The following is a 15,647-nucleotide window of genomic DNA, read 5'->3' as shown; positions in this document are numbered from 1 at the left end:
ATCCTTATATCATGCTTTCCATCTCTAAAATAAATATTTAGCGAGATGAATTGTTTCTCTTCAAAGGGCGGGAGCTCACAGGGGCCGAAAAGCCGGCTGCAGATGAGACAGACATTGATGCAGAGGAGCTTCCCCTCCCCGACAGCACAATGGACGAGTTCAACCGCGGAGTCACTGACCTGGATGCAGCCAAGAAAGAGGAAGATGTCACCAAGGACAAAAAGGTATCCAGCTGCAGCTCGCTTGCCCACCACTTAATTATTCAATCCATATCAATAATTAACCACAATCTTCTATAATGTCGAGCTCTTGAATTGGTTTGCTAAAATGCTGTGTATCAGCTTTTACACACACATATTTGCGCTCTATCTTCTAATTATCTTGAGTAATCAAGGGTTATTCAGCATGTATTTATTGTTTTTGCAGATTAGGTTTGTTTTATGCTCGCGGCTGTGTTCAGCCCGGGGTCCAGATGTAGCTGTAAGACCATTAGCATAATCTTGCAGTGTGAAATCCGCTGTGCTGCAAAGGATTAGGTAACGATACTGTGACCCTGACTAGATGAGACATTCTTCAAGAGAATCATCATGGTAATGACAGTTTAGTGCTGAGGAGAGGAAAGTAACAAACAAGGTACTGGAGTATCGGTTGCATTGCATCGGATTCATTTCTATGGATAAGTTTCACCATCTGGATCATCCAAATGACATGCATTCTAATAGAGTTGGCCTTAGGATTTGAGTCATCCTAAAATAGCAATACGAGTATTCATTCCATTGAATGCAGGCTTTCTGTTGTCCATATAGCTTATTTGTTCTACCTCACTGATGCCTGTTTATCTTTCCGCTCTGGCATAATTTTGTGGGTTTGTTGCATCAGTGTCTGGGGCGATGAGCCTGGAATCATGTCTGAGACTGATAAGACAGTCCTGTCCTCAGGAAATTACAATGTCAGAAATGTTTGGGTTGTCTCAGATGATTGTTCCATGATTTATATGCCAGTCAGAAACTTTTAGTCTGTGCCAGAGAAAAGCGTCCATGCCAGCCTCAGAGGTACCGTGTCCTTATTTAATTTGGTTTCAAAGTTTTTGACCCAAATGGAAATTTTGCAATGAGGTTTGGTGGTAGTGTGGTTAACAAAAGTGTGGCTCCTAGATAAACTCGGATCTCATTGTTTCCATGAGCGTCAGCTGCTACTCATATTTTTAAAAGAGTCCCATAATGATTTCTTCCTTTTTAAGACTATATTCCAGATACTGAAATCTTAAGGTTTTCTTCGGTTTGGGCTTTATATTTGAGAAATTCATACCCGTCTTGATTCCATATAAAAAGACTATGGCTAAAAGTGAAAGTGAAAAAAGTGAAAGTTGTGACATTTGCCAAGTATGGTAACCCAAATTCGGAATTGGTGCTCTGCATTTAACCCATCCAAGTGCACACACACAGCAGTGAGAAGTGAACACACCGTGAACACACACCCGGAGCAGTGGGCAGCTATAGATCCAGCATCCGGGGAGCCATGGGTGTTGAGGGAGGAAGAGAGTGCTGTTTTAGACCGAGACTCGAACCTGCGACCTTCGGGTTACAGGTCCAACTCTCTAACCATTAGACCACGCTTGTCTTGTTTGTTTAATATATTCAGTTGAACACTGTATGTTTTTTTAAAATCATTATTATATTTTATTTATTTAAATTGATATTTTTTTTTGTTGATCGATTGATTGTTTTTTTTTTTTTCATTTATACATTTACCTTTGCTGTCATGTAGCACTTCAGTTTTTTTTATTTATATAAATTAACTATTTCGTAAAATTGTTCAGTTCCATCTCTAGCAAATCTCAATGCATGTTAATTTTTCATTCTGTAGCCTACATTTTATAATGCTATGATGCCTCAAAAACATTTATTGATTTGTATTTTCAGTATTTTTATTTGTAGGCAAAATAGTATAAATGTAGAATTGTATTCTTTTATGTAAAATAGTTATTTGCCAGCTTTTTTACAACTATTTCTGACTAGCTTAAATTGACCGGAGTCACAAACAAACTTTATTCACAAGTTTAGGTGATATGTGTGGTATGACACCCACTGACATTTTCTGTTGACATCTGTTACTGCTACCATGGTAACAGACATTATTCAAGTCACTGACTTTGGTTTCTTGATCATACAGGCAGTATTTTATCCTTTTCTGCCTGTTGTTGCGTGAATGGGACAGTATAATATTACCAGTAAATACGGTTGCCAGTTCCAGACGCCAACGTTGTGAATGTAATCGAAGAGGTTGTTTGATCTTAAAAAAAAAAAAAATTCTTGTCTCACTCTGGTTTTCAAAGAAATGTCATTTGTATAACTGAATCATACATGTGTACATTTAGCACTTTTGGCAGGAGATTTAAATTTATCATTTCAGCAAATGTCTTCCTGAAAAAAGCCTCTGAGAGCATGCTGTCATACTCCTACATAAGCAGATCATTTTAGATTCTTGTACTCTGCAGAACAGGGATACCCATGCCATCCTCAAGGACTTGTGGAGCGGAAATTGACTGATTGTGTAGGAGCTCATGCTGTTTTTGTAGGGCTGGTACAAGTGTCAGAGCTGTTTGGTAGGCCTGCAGTCAATTGTGCTTGTGCTCTGTCAACTCCATGTGCCTTTCGAGTCCACCGATAAACCGACATCAGCTTATAATGGAATAACATTTTTTTTAACCTAGCTAATTATTAGATTATGTTCATTTCTTTTCAGTAGTTGAATTGTTTTAAAATCCCAGTGCATGCTTTCAAGAGAAACCTTACCTGATTCATGGTTGGAGATCTATTTGTAGAATTGATAAGTCAGTCAAATATGAGGGAATGTTTGTAATGGCTTTCTGAAAGGCTCTTGGTCTATATTGAGGTCATGCGCCCCAAGTCTGAGTCAATGGATATTAGTTAGTGAGCAGAATACTAATCTTTTTGTCCCTTCTAAAATTATATTCATCCACGTACAGATTTTATTTTGGCTGGTGTTTTCACTTAGGAATGTGACCTTATCATTTTAAAGTGCATTTTTAATCCACATTTTGAACATGACCTTGTCACTTTATTATAACTGCTAATACAAATTGGAAGACGGAGAAATTAGTTTTTTTATTTATTTATTTATATATTAATGTTTTTTATTTTATTTTGTTAATATCATTATCTAATTGTATTTAATTGATTCATTTTAGAACCATTTTGAAAATCATATTTTCCCCCCTCTTTTTCTTTTGCCATAATCAACCTAACTAATTAATATAATAGCTTGATCTTTTATGTATTATACCCATTAAATGTGGGATGGTTGGCTTTACATCAGTTTAAACTAACATTTACAAATAGGAATTCTGTTGTATGTTTGTGTGCTTGCTTGTTTAATATGCAGAGTAGAACAAATTACCATGTTTATTGTGTTTCCTATCCTGCAGGCAGTTAATTAGAGCAGCAAATCTCGGTCTCACCCCACCATATTGTTTTTGGAAATTGGCAGATGCTTTCTAATAAAATTAGAAGTTTGGAGTTTCTGTGGCTGTTTGAGTGGTGTTCCTCTCTGAGCTTTAGTAATGAATGGTTCACGGACTCTTGGTGTGCACAAGTGGTTGCATCCCGTTTTATAAGAGACTGCAGTGTGCTTTAGAGGATTTCTGCACAAAACGGTCACTGAATAACTAATGAAAGCAATTAGTCCTCCTCAACTTCTGAACTTTACCCAATGTCAGACCTCAGTACCACAGTCTGGAAACTCTGTGGCAGCCTACTGCTGTGGGAATTTCATAGCAGAGGCTGAAATATAGAGAAATGAGGTGCTGTGTAGCTCTGACCATATCAGACAATCTGCCAGGCAAACAGCCAAGTTTCTACTACAAATTAGTTCCCTTTAGTTACAGGGCCCATATATCTCCAGGATGCAGGTAGAATAACTCTAAAACCAGCCAGACCCCCGAGGAGCTGGACAACTCGGACTAAAAGTGCGAAGACTGTGTGTAAATATAGCCCTGTTTCTTCATTTTTGGGGAAGTAGTGTCTATCCAGAGTAGACAGTTCATGTGAAAAGTGTTTGGAGATGGGATTTTGGGGAATGGTGGTATGGAGACGCGCTCTCAATAGCCCTCAGGCCTGAAATGCTAGCCCAAAATGTGTTTCAAAGCAATGTCAGTTTCTCTGGATAATTCACGATGAACTGAGTTCAGCCCATGTATCCGTGTAAGAGGCAGCTTTACTTTTGCCCTAGTGCTTAATTTTAGAAAATCCTCCCCAATGTATAGCTGTTTGCACCAGGTTGGTGGTTAGGCACTTTAGAGCAGCCAGAGCGATGTTTGATGTGCTTCTTCATGTCTGTGCTCGTTGGGACTAGAGATTGGAGGATTTGCAGAGTACATGATATGAAAACAGTTCTCTATTTAGGTTTGTGTATTAGCAGGGACTCACTAACACTTACAAACTATTGTTAGCTAGTTTTAGCCAGAGATACCTTGCTGAAGCTCAAGATGACATTAACATTCTGCTTGAGCAGATGAAAAGAGTAACTTAATGAGAGTATGACAACCAGAAAATTAAAGACTTTGTCTTCATTGTGATTTGGGTTGAAAGCTTAGGGACATTTTGCTCTATTTTGCTCTGGTTGTATTTAGGAAATGGAATAAAATAAATTACATTGCCTCTTCCATTTTTGTAGCATAAACACCATTAAACCAGTGAAAGCTTCGGCTCTTCCAGTGTTTCTCTATGGCGCTGAAACCTAAACATGAGAGAGTTCTGCTCCCTGTGAAACTGATACTCAACTGTCATTGGCTCATTTCGAGGGGAGGGGCTTACCGATAGGTCAGCTGGATTCAGGCCCTGTTTACACTAGTGCATTTTTGTTTTAAAACGCTTCACTTTTGCTACGGTTACGCCAATCGTTTACACTATTCCGGCATTTTCAACCCTCAAAAACGGACATTTTAGGTTGTGTAGTGTAAATGGAGATAGTTTCTGAAACACAGCGGAAACGCCAGTGTAGACTAGGATCGTTTTCATTCTAAAACGCTGTTTTAAAATCAAAACACACTATTGTAAACGGGGCCTCAGCTAATGTCTAGACACTTGGTCAGAAAGCAGAATCTTTGTACAAAGTCAATCAGATAATGCAGATTTATAAGAAGCTTTTTCTAAAAACAGCCATGCTGGACTGTAAGAAGGGTTAAACTCGGTACAACATACATTTTATATTAGAAGCCTAATAGTATTGTTGAAAATTTGGGAGAGACAGTCCACCTCGTGAATCATGTCTTTGCAGTATATATTTACGCATCCAAGGTGTTTTCCTATTCCAGATAAAATCTGAAAATAAGGGTCTGTTCATAAAAAAAGATTTTGTTAAAAAAAGGGGAGAAATTGTTATACTTTTTAACTGCAAATACTTGTCTTGCACTCTTTTTACTCGTCTTTTTTTCTGTTTTTGTTATTAATAACTTTTGTTTAGTAACTGAATAAGTAACTTTTATTTAGGGTTTTATGCTCAATGTTGCTACCAGTCTTCCTCTTCCATCATATTTGAATCAGACAGCAAGTTCACAGCTCTTAGACACAATTTATTTTGCCGTGGTGCTGTAGATTGTAGATTTGCCTTACTTTGCCTTAATTAGCATCATTTTCCTTTGTTTTCCCTCTAAACACATTCATGTCATCGCAGATGAGAGGAGACATAAAAGAACAGACTCGGAAAAGGAAAAGCTTTCTGCGTCAAGAGCCTTTGCAGCCAGTTTAGTTTTATCACTTTGATGTTTGCAATGCATGAGTTCTTGGGAGATGAACTCATATACCTAGAAAAGTTAGTTCCTTTTTAAGTGTTTAAACACAAATCTTATAGAATAATATTTATTTGTCCAGTTTGTGTTTATTATTTTTAAATGTCATCTTTGAAATGATTGTATTCTGGCACGCCATAAAATGCTTTTTCTCCAGCAAACAATGAATGAAATAGAAAAGAAGAGATGGACAGTTAGAAAGAAAATAAACACCTTTCTTACTGTTGATTTAGTCTTCATACAGAAAACAGCCTTTGCACTTTCTGTGCCAACACTGTTAACCGTATGGAACCAAACAGATATTAAATCGTCTCTGCTAGTTAACAATGGATGCCTAAAAAACTACAAATGAATTTCAACTGAGCAACTTCGATTATGCTGAGATGTGTAGTCTAAATGCTGATAAAGCTTTGACATTTCACTCTCAGTGAACTTTCAGAGATCATAACAAAGCCCTTTTGTCTTTATAATTCATTCAGTCATAAATTTAGGTCGTGTTTCCAAAGGATGCACAATTATTCAATGCATGATTAGTTCATTCACTTCTATCCATATGCTAATGTGTTACAGTGACATTTAACATTAGTTTGAATGCGTGGAAGACAATAAAAGCCAACAGCTTTATGGTGGCACTTAATCATCTTTAGTGTTAGTTAGCTATTTAACAGCTTGGACCTCTTTTGATTCTCCTTCAGACTGTGTATGACAGCCATCCCAGCCCATGATATTTAATGCCATTCTGTATTTCTCAAGGTGCTGAATAAACCTTCACAGTGGGAATAGGATCCTTTATAAACTTGCTGTAAAAAGTGGTTATTTGAGATTGTTTGATGTTTAAGGTCATTGTTCTATACTCTTTAAATCCTGACATCTCAATGGAGGAAATCCATGTGGACTGTGTTTTAATAGACACACACTAGTTTTGTCTGATCTTTTTGAAGCTGTATTATTGTCTAGGGTGTGCCTGTACCTTCAGGCAACTTTTAGTGTTATAACTATAACAATGCAAACGGTTTTCTCTTCTGACTTTTCAGACATTATTGTCTCAAGACTGTCATGTTAGTGAGAAAGGTATCCGTGCTCACTTACATCCTCACTGTGTTTGTTAAAATCCTTCAGCATTGTATTCTAGTCCCCAATGTCATGTTCCTGTCCTCAGGGCTACTCAACTTTGAAAAGCTTGAGGGAAACAAATCCTCAAGAAAGATTAAAGAGCTGCACTTTTGATTTTTCTTATTAATAAGGCGGGTAGACTACAAGTGAAATCTACTTTAATTTTATATCATAGTAAGGGTGTTTTATCACATTTTAAGCATTTCTTAAGAGTAGGCTATGGTGTCATGTATTTATTTATTTTTTCCTTCATATTGAGAAGCACTGACTCTGGTTGTTAAGTGTTTAATGTTTAATTCAACAAGAGCTGTCCAAGCCTCTCTATGTATTATATGCGTGTTGTTTTGTAAACCTCCCATTTTTATCCTTCTGGTTCACTGAGTTTAAGAAGAAGAGAGTTGTTGTGAGTTTGGTGAACAATGGCAGGTTCCAGTAAATGAAAAAATGTGGTATAATCCAAGCAGAGATAAAACAAAATTATTATTAAATCTTTCTTTATTTCTTTTCCTTATTAAGAGTGAGGCACCCATTTTATCAAACAAAATTAATAATGAATAGATTAATTCTAATTATTTAATGCGTTCCTGTAGCTCAATTGGTAGAGCATTGCGTTATCAAGTGCAAGGTTGGGGGTTCGATTCCCTGTGAACACATGATAGGTAAAAATTGATAGCCTCAATGCACTGTAAATCACTTTGGATTAAAGCATCTGCTAAATGCATAAATTTAATTTTTAATTGTGGAATTATCTTTCGAATTCTATTTGGGCGATGAAATGAGAAATGAGTGATAGCTCATCTGTTAAGTTATTAACTTCTGACTTAATGATACACTTCTAATCTTTGAATATTTCTTAAATCCCTCCGTTCTAGCTTGTAGTATTCTAGACTATTTTTGAAATTAGTTCTTGCGAGCACTTCTTGAGTTATTGCCTTGTTATTCATCATTTGTAAGCTGCTTTGCATAAAAGTAGCTGCTGAATAAATGTAAATGATTCTTAGTTTTAAACCTTAGTTTTATTTGTCTGTTTTTAAAGGGTGAGACCTTTTTATCAAACAAAATTAATAAATTGTTCTTACATTTAGACTTTTGTTTTATTTTAATTTCAGATTATTTGTTTAATTAAAATTCAGAGGTAGCCAATATGTGCCACCTCTTTTGTTTGTAAAATATATATGAAATAAAAATGTTTTTGCATTTGCTGTGAAAGTACCGTAGTTACTTTTGCAATCCAATTATCATTTTTACATTTCATAATGTGCTTCTCGATGCTGTCACAAAAAAGTTCTTGTCTGAGAAACCCAGCAGCAAGAAAGCAAATTTGTAACATTGCAATGACTCCCTCTATACGTCTCTAACACTGTCAAGGACGTCTCCGAAAAAAGAAAAAAAAAAGTCAATAAACAGGAGGCAGCAATCTGCCTTGCAGAAAGCCCTGAGCAGAAAAGCAATGAGGGCATTTGTGTGGCCGCTAGCAAATCTCAGTCAGCCCAGCTGTGAGCTGAACATTGCTCTTTTACCTTCGTTTACCCTCAAGGGCTCAGTGCTCTCACTAGAATACAACTGACACTTCTCATATTCAGAAAGCTGGACATACTGCACAGGTTCGGGAGAGGCAATGTGTCTAGTCTACAGACATGAGTTACAGCATTTTGCTCCCGAGCTGCTTGTATTTCACATGCTGCTGAGTGTGTTTTGATGTGTGTCGTTCTGTGTCTGACTGGAATATCAAACAAACAATCCTTATTTACATTCAGGTCTTTACGTTTGTTCCTTGTGTAATGAATATGCAGCGCTGTTAGACTCCTGAATTGTTTCACCAATTATCAAAAAGACCAGCATAGTAACCGTGTGCTTGAAAGAAAGACTTGCATTGTACTATTCAGCATATTTAATTTTTTATGCAAGATGTGCAGACTTTCTCAGGCCGAGGTGGATTAGTTTGTTGTTAGATGTAATCCACTTTCAAATGCATTGCTTTCAAGTGTAGAACATCCATCCTGGACTATCAGACACCTCAGACCTCAGCACATTTTCATCTTCGCTTGACGTTCCAGATAAGAAGTTTTTGGATGTTTAGAAAGGATACATGTAGGAATCAACTTTTCTCAAAGTTTCTGCTCAGGATGACAGTCAGCTTATCTGCTTTGTAAAGTCGATGCACACTTTGAGACTATGCAAACTTTCTGGTGATGTGTTTCTTGACTAGTAGGCGTCTTGATCATCTCAGCCTCAGATTTCCAACTCGCCTTGTTCATTGACTGTCTGATGCGTTTTGTACATGAAAATAGTAAGAGCTGGCTGTTCCAGTTTGATTGGCTCACTTTTTCACAATTTGTTGCCTTGAAACTACTTTTGAGTATAAACTAATTACTGGGTTTGAAATACATTCAGTCATACATTCATTTGTGAGCATGAGAGATTTCTTTCAAAAACAAAGCAAAGAAACCCCAAACTTGAACAGTTGTGGGGAAAAAAGGTGTACTTTTATATGTGGATGGACAGAAAAGTCTAGGTTGGAAGTTTGCATGTGCAGAGGAAGCTGTAAAGTGGAAAAGGCTTTCTACTGGTTGTCAAAAGTCTGGCAATGCAACACAAATCTGTGTGACACATAAATCTCATAGAATCATTTCTCATAGAAGTTTCTTACAGTTAGTGTTATATACCTACCCTCTGTATGAACTCTCAGATGAAAAACATTTGGCAGCCACCATAACAATGGATTAACACTGGCATAGAGAAAGAGAATAAGAGCAAAACCTTTTCTGATATTGTTATTCCCCACAATGAAGTAGGAAAAAAATCTGAACTGAAGACAGCTGTTGTATAAAATCCAAGGCATCTGCTGTGACATTTCAGAAAATATGGAGATCTGTATTTTAGCTGTAGCACCTGTATAATTATAAGGTTATTTAATAACCATCCTCCACCAGTAGTCTTATATTCCACAGGCATGCTGTAATCCAATGAAATATAATAAGGTTATCTGTACTATAATAGCAGTGTACGTTATAGATTGCTGTATTATTTGTTCACATATAGACTCTGCTTCTTAGTCTCTCAATTTCTTCCCATTTTTGCCTATTTAGAAAATTTGTGGTACTATTTTATTTTTTCCCCATTGCGATGTTATTCTTTGACATTAGAGATCGTTGTCATTGGATTGGATTGAAAGTCTTCATAAAGAATCTCCTGGGGAACATCAACCCCTAACCACCACATGAGAACTGCCAACTACAGAAACAAAGGAACATGTGTGGAGATTTTACCCATCCCGTGTGAGTTGAGTGTGTGAAGCATGACAGACGTTTCCATGTTCTTCCTTACTGACCTTTTTCTGCCCACGGTAGGTTTATATTTGACCCAGTCCGAATCCTCAGGTGTTCATGGGTCCTGGAGGTGACCGCTAAAGCAGCGCTACAGGCTTTTAGTAGCGGCTGTTGATTACACATACATCACATTATCACAGATGAACTCATTGGGTTTTTCTCCAGCGGTTAATTGAAAGCACTCAAATGAACGCTATTTCCCTCGATACTTTTTAACAGATGTGTTTTCTTCAACCATTTACCAAAGACGGATCTGCATTATATTTCTTGTGACACAGCGAAAAAAAGAAAGCATACAGATTTCAGAACAGATGATAGTGTAATTATTCCCTGTGGGGGGATGGAAATATTCCAATAACCATCATAGATGAACTATATTTGGTGCTTGCTTAGCAGCAAAAGCTTTAGCTCTGCATAAATGGAATATCAAATTAAAGCAGTCATAAACTTTGTCGCTGTCATAATGGCTCTTGTCTTGTTTTCTGTCGGCTGTGCATGATAATCCATTTTTGCAGTGTAAACCGTTTTAGATGAATAACATGGATAGACAACAGATCTCAATTTAGTATGGAAATAAATGCAATAAAGACCAGTTGTACTGTAAATATGATATCTTTGCTTTTGGTTAGGTTCTAAATAGCAAACTTAATATTGTATATACTTGTGCCTATGCTAACTCCATTACCCATAATGTAAAGAAATTGAATGGTTTCATTTAATAAACTGTAGCTAATTTGCCTCATTTGAAGTATATCTCCAGTAAAATGGTTATTGCATTTAATTTGAATGTTTGTTTCTGACACCATAAGCTAAAACCATAAGATTTGTTTTGTATCTATCAGTGGTGGTTTGTTTCGGCAGCATTTACATGTACAATTTGAAGTCTGTCAAATATATTCAGCAATGAATAATTGATTAAGAGTGTGCTAATTCATTAAGAAAATATTCATTAAGCTCGTCAGAACTTCTTCCCGTGCTTGTTTTCAGACAGTTGCAGTGTGCTCAGTCCAGACACTCTGTTCATAACATGATTTTGTTCGTTTATGCTTCATGATAAGATGACTTCAAACTTGCACAGCACAAAGTAGCAAATATTTTATCAGCAGAGTCACGGTTATCTTCAGTTTTTCCGTTTGTATCATTATCATAAGATGGGCAGTAATATAATTCGCAGAATATTTTCCCCAGACGCACCATGCAGATTTTTCAAGCTATGAATTCAGTGGATGTCTCCGGCTGAGGTGGATTCACTGTGAGGCGTCTGTGAGAGCAGGTGTTGTTTACAGCACGCCATTCTGCAGCACTGCTCACATAAACAGCTGTCAGTAGACACACACAGAAGGAAGTCCTCATCAGGCGACCTGAACCACCACTCCAAGCCAATATGTGAGAAATGAAAAACACCTCTTCCCCAATATACTGCCTGGAGTGTTATTTGACATCAGTCTTAAATAAAAGCCTCCTTCGCTGGATGCATGGTTTTCTGGGAATATAAAAAAAAAAGTAATTTTTGCTATTTGATCAAATACAGGAAAGTCACAAATATGATGAACTATTACTTCAATTCAACTATTATAAATGTTAATTTATTTTAAAGTGTCATTTATTTCTGTGATGGCAAAGCTGAATTTTCCAAAGCCATTACTTAACTATTCAGTGTCTCATTCTGATTTGGTGCTCAAGAAACATTTATATTTATTATTATTATTAATGTTGAAAATGTGATGGCTACATTTTTATTTGTGGAAACTGTGATTCATTTTTTTTTTTGTTTTCTTTAATGAATGGAAAGTTCACAAGAACAGTTTATTTTTGTGTAACAATGTAAAAGTATAGACCACTCCAAAAGCAGTGCTTTGAAGCACAACCAAATCAGGTTCCGAACAGCATTCTTGTCACATTAAATTGCGGGAACATTTTAAGTTTGGTGTGGGAAAAGAAAGAAAGAAAATATAATGACCCTTGAAATGCTTTAGGAGGTTCATATCAGTTTTATGTCTACTAGATGCTCATGTTAGATTTTTCAAAAGACTGAGGTCTGGTTTGGTGTGTCTAGCCATCCGTTTAGTGATTCAGCACCAGGCAATGCCTGAATATTTCAAAGGGCTCTTTGCGGCGCATCAATCTCAGCCCAAATCAGTCTTATCTCTGGCCGCTGCTGCTGCGGCTTTCATACTCCGTCCCTCATTCTGAACGTGGGAGGTCAATATCTGACAACTGGCATTACCATACTTTCATCCCGACTGGGGTATAAATAAGTTGGCCGTATAGGGTAAAACTAATAATTTGTCACAGTTGACTGCCTCCCATCCTTCTGAGCTCTGTTTGTTTGCGCAGCTACACAAGCTGCAAGTGCTACTGTAATTAATATCTGAGCCTCAGTAGGGGCCGACCACAGAGCTGGTCAGAGCACTGCCTTGTATCCTAATGGCAAGCATGCAGTTGTTTTTAAGATGAAGACATTGGCATAAAGCACAGGGGATGAAAATAAGTTTTTTGTTCTCTAATGACTGCTAAACTGGTTTGTATTGTGATTTTCCTGATTATTAATGGCTCTTGCTAATTCTGCATTGTCGGTTTTAATGCCTTTTAAACTTATTCTGCTTGTACATGTCATTCCTTATCCTCACACAAAGTTATCAAATGGCTTCAGAAGAATTTTTTATACTCTAATAATAATGATGAACATGTAGATTAATTACAGATCTTGACAAAAGGACTGTTCTCTCTCTTTTTCTCCAGCCCTCAGAAGAGCCCAGCATCCTGCTGGCTTCCCCGAAGTTGCTGCTTCCTTCAGGCAGTCAGCTGCCGGCCAGCACTCCTCTGTCTGTGCACCACCAGCTCCAGCTGCTCCAGCAGCAGCTCACCCAGCAGCAGCAGCAGACACAGGTGGCCGTGGCCCAGGTGAGACGGAGGAAATGCAATACTGCACTTTAAATGGACATTAAATAGACCTGTAGAAGCTGTGGATTTAGGATTTTGGTTGTTGTGTGCATTTTGAACTTGGTATAAATATTCACACCAAAAGTTTGACTGCATTTAATTGATCAAAAATGGTAATAGTGTGAATTATTCTTACAAATTAAAGCAGCTTTTCTATTTTAATTATTTTTTTCCTGTGATGGCAAAGCTGAGTTTTTTTTAGTAGTCAATTCAGTGTATAATAGCAGGGGGGTGTATAATTAAAAAGAGCAGCTAGCTCATCTAATTAGCCTCTGTAATTACATGTATTATTCTTTTGAAGAGGGTTTTTGTAATGTGCTTTGTGCATTATGCTAATTATGTTTTTTATGGGTAAGGTGAGTTAGTGATTCATTTATTTATTTATTTTCCCTCGAACAAATAAACATGAAACAAACAATAAGTGTTCCTCCAGAAATTTGAGCAGGAAAATTGGGTAAAATGTTTCTGGATTGACAATCTTGCCATTTTTATCAGGTCTTAACTAGTGCCTTGTAAAGTAATTGAGCAGTTTTGTCTCAATATATTAATGAAATCCGAAATATTTTTTCTTAATTGTGAATTGAGATGTGGGTGTTCACCAAACATTGTTATTCTGTAAAGAAAATCTGTTTCTGGTCTCAATGTGAACCCCAACATTAGAACTGGCTGTGAATGGCTTGGAGTGCTAAAACAGCTGTAGTCTTGTGTGTCTGAAGCATTTTCGTTCTTTCCGGCACTAGACTGGTTTGTGTATTCAGCCTTTGAGAGCATGCGGTTAGCTTGTTTAGCCACAGTTCTACACCAAGTGTTTGGCAGGAGGAGAAAGCCATGTTTTTTAGAGATATTTTGCTGCTACTCTCTAGAAAGTGCTTTTTTTATTTTGTTTTGTTTTGTTTATGTGTGTGTGTGAAAGACACTTGAACACTTCACAGATCTGAGAATGGTGTTACAGAGGGTGGAATTTAGTTCCACGCTCCTTTGAACCACATCTTTGTGTCTGCCTGTCGCTTTGAGGTGTGTTGAGGATAGTCAGGGATGTCCATCCTGTCATAACTCTGATAAGCAAAGCCAGCCAGTTGAAAACGTTCCCAGATTCGCTTCACAACACACTCAAAGAGAAACAAGCTGTTGCTTTGCTCTTGGCTGCTGTGACGTCTTCAGTCACTGAAGAAGAGTAGACGCTTTGAAGCACGCTATCAAAGCGGCACACACAAGTCAATCGTTGCTTATTAATTTATTTCTCCATTTGTTTTGCAGTGGCTCTCATCCTTAGGGAAAATGATCGGCAGATGAAACGATATTTGCTTTTCTGAAGTCTGGATTAGTGGTGGAGTGGGTTATTTGTGGAGGAAGGTTTTTGTGTGTTTTGTTTCTTTTAATCATATTCTGGTGGAAGATACAGATAAAATTAGTCAAACACATCTGGCTTCTATCGAAAACGATACCCCCGTCAAGTCTCCCAAAAATCAGTTTTCCATGTTTGTATGAGAGCAATTCAGGCAAAATTTCTTGTGGATCAAGAAATGGGGTTTCTCTTAAATGAAAGCCTTGTTACAGTTGCTTTTTAGTAAAAAAAAAAAAAAAAAAAATATATATATATATATATATATATATATATATATATATATATATATAATATAAATGTGTATATGTATGTATATATGTATACAAAGGGTTCATAGAAAATAGCCTTTCTAAATGCTTCGCATTTCAGATCGGCTTGTTTTCCACTTATTTTTTTCATGCCCTATTGCAGCTTTCAGTGTGCTGTTTAAAGGAAAATCAGTCCTGAAATATTTGATGTAATTTCTTTGCGCCATTTGAGGGCAGCAACAATGGAATAAACAGCACCATAAAAACCTTGTAATGACTACAGTGCAGTGGAAGAAAAAACAAGATTACATCTGTGCTTTGAAATTACTATGGTCATGAAAGCCTCCACTTTAAATATATGTGATTTAAATAGATTGTTAGAATATGAATCACACAAATTACATTTTTTAGAGCTTTCTAGTTTATGTCAGTGTAATTGAATCATTTGTTGGCATGCTAGTGCCATTAAATCAGTTATCTTAAGAAAACATGGAAAAGGGTTTAGAAAACTGTAAATGTGAGGTTTAGGGGTGTTTTACATAAGACTAGTGCATGCAGACTGAGCATTGATCATTCCTTACCAATGAACTTTTCTATTCTGTTCTGTTTTGTGGTTTGTGGTTTGGTTTAGTTTTTAAAAGGATGGTTCTCCCAGAAATGAAAATACTGTTATTAATTACTCACCCTCATGTCACAAGACCTTCATTCATCTTCAGAACACAAATACATTTTTTTTATGAAATCCGAGAGCTTTCTGACACTGCATAGACAGCATCACAGTGACATATTCAAGGCTACACTTGTTTTCTTTTTGCACATAAAGTATTTCTCGTATCTTCTTAACATTATGGTTGAACCAC

The 15,647-nt window shown here is 36.9% G+C and overlaps 1 protein-coding gene across 2 annotated transcripts in view; it reads left to right on the top strand.

Annotated features, from left to right (window-relative positions):
• LOC113101079 (carboxyl-terminal PDZ ligand of neuronal nitric oxide synthase protein-like) overlaps positions 1 to 15,647 on the top strand; it is a 94,118-nt gene that overhangs the window by 61,312 nt on the left and 17,159 nt on the right. For both annotated transcript variants that reach the window (XM_026265545.1, XM_026265551.1), the window contains exons 7-8: positions 67 to 224; positions 12,994 to 13,155. In XM_026265545.1, coding sequence (XP_026121330.1) covers positions 67 to 224; positions 12,994 to 13,155 — 320 coding nt within the window. The remainder of the gene's footprint in view (positions 1 to 66; positions 225 to 12,993; positions 13,156 to 15,647) is intronic.

This window comes from Carassius auratus, chromosome 6 (assembly GCF_003368295.1).
Source record: "Carassius auratus strain Wakin chromosome 6, ASM336829v1, whole genome shotgun sequence".
Taxonomy (NCBI): Eukaryota; Metazoa; Chordata; class Actinopteri; order Cypriniformes; family Cyprinidae; genus Carassius; species Carassius auratus.
The sequence above is the reverse complement of the archived record's forward strand: the minus strand, read 5'-3'. Positions and strand labels throughout refer to the sequence as shown.